The sequence below is a fragment of the Galeopterus variegatus genome, unplaced genomic scaffold, assembly GCF_000696425.1.
Source record: "Galeopterus variegatus unplaced genomic scaffold, G_variegatus-3.0.2 Scaffold2195, whole genome shotgun sequence".
NCBI lineage: Eukaryota > Metazoa > Chordata > Mammalia > Dermoptera > Cynocephalidae > Galeopterus > Galeopterus variegatus.
Genome location: NW_007728306.1, coordinates 305,760 through 313,884, shown reverse-complemented (window position 1 = coordinate 313,884; position 8,125 = coordinate 305,760). Strand labels below are relative to the sequence as shown.

The 8,125-nt window shown below is 43.3% G+C and overlaps 1 protein-coding gene across 1 annotated transcript in view; it reads right to left on the bottom strand.

The window, feature by feature from the left end:
- WASF3 (WAS protein family, member 3) overlaps positions 1-8,125 on the bottom strand; it is a gene marked incomplete at its 3' end in the record, with an annotated part of 84,986 nt that overhangs the window by 1,148 nt on the left and 75,713 nt on the right. The window contains exons 6-8 of the mRNA XM_008580896.1: positions 6,272-6,447; positions 1,610-1,876; positions 8-226 (exon numbers count right to left, since the gene is read on the bottom strand). Of these exons, the coding sequence (XP_008579118.1) occupies positions 8-226; positions 1,610-1,876; positions 6,272-6,447 (662 nt within the window). The remainder of the gene's footprint in view (positions 1-7; positions 227-1,609; positions 1,877-6,271; positions 6,448-8,125) is intronic.

Genomic DNA, 8,125 nt, shown 5'->3' with positions numbered 1-8,125 from the left:
GGGTGGGGGCGGGCCCGGGGGAGGCGGGGCCGTGGCCAGTAGCCCGGTGGAGGGCGGGTGTGGGGCAGCTGAGTATGTGGAGCCAGCTGAGGTGGGGAAGGAGGGCTGCATGGGGACCTGGAGGGGGCTCACAAAAGCAGTTTGTGCTGATGGAATCATGGGGGGTGGTGGAGGTGGCGGTGGTCCTGATGGGTTGTAATATTCGATGATCTGTGCTGGCAGCATCCTGATAAAGATACGAAACATACAGGGTCACTAGAGTAAGAGCCGAGGGGCTCGTCCTCTGAGTTCTGCTGTGCCCAGTGGAGGAGTGTCCCCTAGATACAACACATACTGCCAACGGAATTTAAGTCACGCAGGATGCAAGTATCCACACGTGGGTCACTTATTTCCACAGTTCTACGTTTTTCATTATGATGGAATTCATGACCTTCTACTAAGTTCCAAAGAAAAGAGGACCTCTCAAAAAGTGAAGCCGTTTTCTGTGGAGAGCTACAATGAAGAGTGGACTGCAGAGGTCGGGAGAGCAGCAATGATCACCCTTCGTACTGGGCTTCTCAAAAGCAGGGGCTCATGAACTTGCCCTATACGGATTCTGTGGCCAGCCAGCCTGGGAAAAATCCTAGATTCTCTAGCCCGCCCCCATGGAAATTCCACATGCCCTCGGGAGAGTCTCAAAAGCTTTGAAAAGTCCCACAGCCAAGAAATCTGCTGAATTCTATCCAGCCAAGGGTTTTCCAAACCAACTAGACCATGGACAGGCACTCTCTTCGCTGGACAGTAACAACTTCAGAACCCACTGGGAATCCTGATTTAAGGAAGCCCAACAAACAGACTCTCCGGGACTGTGTGATCAGGAAGCAAATCCCTGAAAGCCAAGGGACATAGATTTGGAAAGTGATTCACTCTGCCCTGGGCTGAAGAATACACACATTAACAGAGGCATATATATTCAACTTTCCTGGGCACTGACTCAGAGGGGATGAACTCTTTAAAAAGTAGGGTTAAGCCAAAAAACAGAGGGCTAAAGACAACCTATCAAAATAAAGGTGGGTGCTCAGAATGATCGACACTTGAACAGATCTTTTGTAGGAGGCATTTAAATTCTACCTGGAAGACATGAGGGCCTGGGGCAGAATGTTGGCTAGGTGCCCAGAGGTTAAGAAAGGAGATTACAGGGCCAAGCATAAGAAAGGACACACAGGAGCTGTGTTCCGTGGTTTTCTCATTTGTGATGTGAATTCCCTGGGGTCCACCCAGGATACACAGAGAAACTTGGGCGTTTGGAACAGGCTCACATAATCCTCATTCCACCCTTTACCAATGTCTTGCCTTAAAGATCCATTCAAACGCACATAAGTGTGTGTATCGAGGGAGTGCACACACATGAGCACAGACAAACCTGAGATTCAGCTGTAATAAAAAGGGAGAGTAGCACGATGCTACTTTATTTCACTTAGAAGAGGTCATAACTGATAGTATGACTATTCGGTCATTCTTGACTGTATTCTGGCCTCTAAAATATCACAGTTAAAATTCTTCTACCACGCACAGCAAGATTCAAATACAAGAGCAAGTAGGGATTACAGCACAAGGAACACTGACTTACCCATAGTCTGCTGGAGCCATGGGTGCAGAGGCCTGGGACCCCTCTGGGGCCTGGGGGGGAGGTGGGGGTGGTGGCTGCTGAGGTCTGTTCAGGGCCATGTGCCTGGCTGAGGCAGAGGGGGGCCGGTACTCATGCTCAGGGGCCTGGCTTGCAGGCCCATGTGGTGGTGCATCAGCGGCTGCATAGGAAGGGGTCACCGGCTGGGGGTGCAGAGAGTGGTTGGGAGTAGCCGGATAAGAGTAATCTGTAACATCCGATGCATGGGACCTGACAATCAAGGAAAAGGGTGGGGGAAATTTAAGTTCAGGAAACTTCCCCCAGCAGGAGTAAGTGTATATTTGAATAATAGCATTGCCAATGTACAGAAATCAGACATGTATTTCCTTTACTATCAACGAGGTCTGGCCCCATGAGAGCTCCCGAGCAACAACATAATTGCTATTTTAGCAGCAAGCCCCAGTGTTACATGGACTCAGATTCACAGCTTTGAAGTAAGTCAGACAGATCAGCAAGCAGGAAAGAGCAGAGCCTCATTTTCACGGTATCTCAGCACACTTTTCCTCTAAGAGAGAAGGCTACAAGAGAAATCCCATTTAATTTAGAAATAGCATCTTAGACACACAGAGGATTTCAGCGGCAATGAAACTGACAGCATATAATTAGAAAATATAAAATGGCAGGTGAACTGGATAAATATTAATAGTAAGAACAGAAAAAGAAATCAAGAATGCACTGTCGTGAGTTATATTTTTCTTAAACAGAAGACATGTATTTAGTCATGGGGAAGCAGCAGCGCAGTGCGCCATGGCCAGGCCCTCCTGTTTTCTTTGAATGCACAGCTGAGAGCGAAACTCTGAAGGGAGTGGGAATTTTGTATTAGTTGAGCGGAGTTCAGAAAGATGCTGGGGAGCTGGGAGCCAGCTAAGCCCTCGGGAGGAGCGTAAGGACAGGGGCACGCAGCACCGTGGGCATTAGTAACGACTGTCACGGCCCGCCCAGGTTACAGAACATGTGGTCAGTAGGGGCTGCACATTGGTCATAACAGCTGAAGCAGGGGTGGCCTGAGCTGGGAATCCAGGAGCAGCGACGTGACACACCCTGTGGGCCTCCTGGCCTGCTCCGGGCTTCTGGCCTGCTCCGGGCTCCTGGCACCACTCATAAACTCAATGCCCATTTTCCTCCGCTCCCACTCTTCTTTCCTCGTTCTCACCTTCCTCACGCTGACTTGCTGGTTTCTGTTAGGACTCGGCTTGTGCTTCTCTCTCTGAAGGAAACATGCAAACACACACACGAGGGGTGGAGGGGGCGGGAAGACACACGCTGGGCTCTGCTCTCCAGACAGCGGCCTTCCTTCACTGCAGCACGTGGCACGGAAAAGCTTGCTAAGCGGGAAGAGACTTTTTTTTTCCTTTTTTCTTCCCTAATTGCAGTATAATAACTAATAACTCATTTTTCTCTTCCCTAATTACAGAATGAATTCTAGATTATAGTGTGCTTATGATTATGTTTGTTTTTTTGTTTTTTTGTCTTTTTCGTGACCGGTAAGGGGATCACAACCCTTGGTGTGGTGTTGCCCACACCGCGCTCAGCCAGTGAGTGCACCAGCCATTCCTACATAGGATCCAAACCCGCGGTGGGAGTGTTGCTGCGATCCCAGCGCCGCACTCTCCCGAGTGCGCCCCGGGGTCGGCCCATGATTATGTATTTTTAACTATGCAAACTGCTAGCAAATGAGTTAAAAATTTTTTTAGTAGGGGAAGAACCTCCCATTTATTCATTCGTATTTACTATATTTTAAAGTAATTCAATACCTAACACTCTGAAGCCTCTGGTGACATTTGCTGACTCTATGTGCATGACTGTGTGTAACAGGCTGTGTGTGTTACTTTCTAAAGGAAACAGTCACTAAGCAAGCCTGGAGCACTTCTGATGGGATGAGGGGCAGAGAGCTGTAACTGCTGGGCATAACTGGGGATGCTGTCCCTGTGAAGTAGCTTTGTGACACAGAGCCAGAAGGAACCAAGAAGAGGAGGAGTGGACTCGCCAGGTGGAGGCAGAAGATAGGAAAAGGTGATGAATGTCGGAAGTAAAAATCAGAGCAGAAGGGTGGCCGCCATGGGCACAGGGGAAGGGAGAGGGCACTGGTCAGTTGAAGAGGGAAGAACTACAGAAAAGGGGGGACATCAGGAGGCATGGGGAGTGGGGCAACTGCTGGGAGACAGAGACTCTGGTGGAAAGGCAGAAACCAGACAGGGACACGATGCCAATGTGGAGATGAGCAGGGAAGGTTCTGGAGCTTCATGGTGGTCAGGGACCACCTGGTATAAAAAGGGGGACCGGTAGAGGTGAGGACGATACTGCAACAGGAGGGAGAAAGTGCAGTGGTGAGTCTCAGTGGGAGAGTCCCACAGACTCCCCAGGGCTTTAGGGCAGGCAGGCGGCAGAGTTGGCAAGCTGTAATAGGGCCAGAATTGGATGAGAAGGAACAAGAATGCTGGCATGGAGGCACAGCACTTCCCGAGTAACGAGCTGGGCTGGTCACACGCAGACAAACGTTTCATCAATCCCCATCTAAAATCCACACTGAGCAACAAACCAGTCCTTAACAATCTACAGAGAGAGCGCAAAAGTTTAAGATGAGTTTACGCAGATTAGGTTAAAGTATACTACTTACAGGAATGGCTTATCTGTATGCCATTTGGTATTTAAATTTCCTTCAGGATCTTGAATACACTCACACTCACAATCTTGAATAATGTCACAAGAATTAAAACATTAAAAAACATGTTTCTAAATAATACTTAAAACATGAGATATAATTTTAAAAAGTCAAAAGATAGAAAACACAGCATGATTCCAATTTTGTAAAAGAAAAAAATCACAAATGTTTATAGAAAAAGACTAAATAAAAATACATTAAAATGGAAACAGTGGTTTCTCTGGATGTGGGATTATGAATAATATTTAATTTTAACTTTTTCTATAATTTTCAGATATAGTAAGCACGTTTTCATAACAAAAAAGTGACATACTTTAGTAAAACAAAAAATAAAAAATTTAAGTTAATTTGAGGGATATAATTCAAGTACAATGATGAATTATAATCTATTTATCTGTTAGTAAATAATGTGTGTAAATTATGAGACACCACAGGAAATAGTATGTGACGAGAAAAAATCCTAAAGAAAAAAACTTACGATTGTATTTGCTTTTTGAAATAATAAGAGAAATGAAGATATATCCAAACAACATAAACATAAAAGCAGAATACTAAAAAATCTGAATGACTATCAATTTTATAGCCAACATCGAAAAATCTAATTTCAGATGCTAGAATGAACATCAATCATTCTATTGAGGGATTAAAAAAAATCCATTTCCCATCTGTATCTGTTAAAAAGTATACATGGGATAAAAATAATATATGTTTTGTATGAGTAAACTATTTGGGAATAAAAGCCACAGCAAATTGACACCATGGGAGCAATTAAATTCACATATTCCTCCCACCCAAAGAACGACAAGCAGAACTGTACCATCATTCTTACTTTCCATAGACATAAACTGACATTAAAATTCAAACTCAGTTAAAACTCCCATAATTCTCTAATACTTAAAAGATAACAGCCTGTACAGAAAAATTACCTAGAACTTGCCTACATCCTACCAATGACTTACACACCTTCTGGGGTAGGAACATTTAAGGCACTGTAACTACCAAATAAGTTTGTCATTCAGCAAATATTCATTTAGCACCTTCTATATGTCAGAGTCTGTGCTAAATACTGAGGTTACAAAGGTAAAAAGGAAAAACCGAAAGGACGCACAGAACACAAGGTCAGGTTACTGCTGTTGTTGAAACACTCTGAATCACATATTATAAAAATTATTCAAATTTTTACATGCTGACAGAAGACCTTAACGGTTTATGCAAATGGAAGACTACAACTTCACAAAAGTAGACTAGAAAATTAAACCAAAAGTTAAAATTGACCAGTCAGTTCCTGTCACTCAGTGAGCCTCTTTTGTGACAAATGTGACTTAGTGACCCCATCACTCACACCTGCAAGAAATACTTTTACTGAATGCTGACAAGTTTTTAAGGTAAACTTGAATGGAATTCTTCTCCTGAAATTACAATACATAAGATTAATTATTTGAAGTAAGAAATGTTCATTAATTTTTTGAAAGAATGTCAAAAAGAACAATGAAGGTATCCTCAGTCATGTTAATTACCACCTACTAATCATTTTTAGATGCCAAGTGGCAAAGGAAATTCAACATTCCAAGCTAAGATAAAGAGAAAGGATTAAATGATTATTAAGATAAAAATTTAAGTCATTGGCGGTTACCCCAAATTCAGAATCGATATTTAAACACTCCATCTCGATTAACTGAACAATAAATTTAAGTCAGAGAAATTTTTTAAAAAGAAAAAAAAAAAAGAGAGAGAGACACAGAAACCTATTGTAAAATAACACTGCCTTAAAGAATTATTTCAAAATCAAAATATATAAAAAAATTTTTAAGGAAAGTTATATGGCCTCCTATTGGTGGCCATATAAACCCCAAAGCTGCTATGCATTTCCAGCTTATAATAAAAGCAGGCTGCACCCAGTGGCCCAAGGCATCGGGGATCAGGGAACTATGACACACACACACCTAGTGTCTGGGGACAGGGATCCCTCGGAAGACGCGCCGTGGTACACGCTCTGAGACAACCTGTTGTCGGGTCTAAGCTCTTTGTCATAGGCCATCATATTCCACTCCTGGCGCCTGTTTCTGGCTTTTCTAACCTTTTTCACCTCACGGGTGGTGCCATCTACACGCTTTTGTTCCTGATGTCCCGGAAAAGAAAGAAAGCATGCCAAGACAGAAGGGAAAGGAAAACAGCAGGTTAAATGCGATTATAATGCACAGAAAACAAGCCTGATGTATGACAGACACTCACAGTTCAATTACCCTAATGTTAAGAAAATCCTAAAACAGCTTACTCCTCCTACTCAGTCTTCCCAACAAAAAGTAATTGATACTTAGGTCTTCAGTCTAAATAAACAAAAAGTTACTGTGCCACCACTACTAGAGCTGCTTACCGTCGTTTCTGGTAAAGAACTCTCAGCTCAGCAGGCTGTGGCTTGTCTGAAACGCACTACACCTTTTGATCTCTATCGTACTAGTGAAGTGTCTGGCAACACCACACAGAGAAATTACTTCTCACCACTTCACCAGTTTGACTTAACACATAATTATCTTTCAAAGAAAATAATTCAAAATATTCTATTCCCAATTTCTAAAAGATTGTTAAAGAATATTTAAGCTAATCCTGAAATCAGCTTCACATGAAACAAAACAAGATAAAAACTTACCTTCACATACAAAGAACCATTCTTGCCCCAGCCCTACTAGGCCAGTGAAAATGTATTCAAAAAATACTTAGACCCAACAGCGGTACTTTCTCAAGTGTGAGGACAGTTATTCCTATGTGTGTCTATGAGTTCTCCCCACTCCGCTCATGAGACTTTATCACCTTTAAGGATGAGAGCTATGAACAGTTACTTCCTGCACTTCCCTTTCATGGTACCTCAAGGTTGGTCCTGCTTTACGTAGAGCACACGTTCAGGAAATGCTGGTTAAGTGGTCAAATCCACAGCCAAGCTACAAGCACGAGCTGCTAACCCCAGGCATCGTGCCAGGCACTGATATCTCAAATAGCAATAAACAAACAAAAAAGACACAGTCTCTGCCCTCGTGGAGCTTGCAATCCAGTAGGGGAAGCCTACAAGATGATGCAAATAAATGTATGCTTACAAAAGGTGGTAAAATGTAAGTGTATTTATATTTTAGAATATATTTATACATATTTAATGTTTTTATATATTGTATTTATAAATTATTTATGTATTTTAAACTGCTGTCTACTCTGGAAGTCTGGGAGGTGTGGTGGAGTGACTGGAGACACTGTCTGTAGCAGGAGCAGGCATAATCCTGCAGAGGAGTACGTACGGGTTAGACACACGCCAAGAGGAGGGGGCAGAGTGTGCGATGCCTCTGAGGAGGAAGGACAGCACTGCATTAGAAGAAATGAAGAAAATAAATGGTAAATTGGGGTGACTGGCACAAAATCTGACAGGTAGGCAAGACCTTGAAGGTCATGCTAAAAATTTTTTCTTTATGCCAAGAGCAATAGGAAACCACTGAAAAATGAGAAGGTAGGGTTGACATACTGAGGAGGCACTTGAAAAAGTCCCTCTGTGTTGTGGAGAACAGATTAAAGGGGGAAAGACAGGGACATCAGTTAGGAAGCTACTAAGATCTAGGGGAAAAGAAGGCAGATGGCTCAAGGGAGGGATGAAGACAGAGAGCCAGGCTGTTTTCAGAGGTATTCAGGAGGCTCTGGTAATGGATCGGCAAAGGACATGAACGCAAAATTCACAGAAGATACAGAAATGGTTGTCAAGGATATGAAAAGATGCGTAATGCAGATTAGAATGCGGGGGGGGGGGGGGGGGGGGGGGG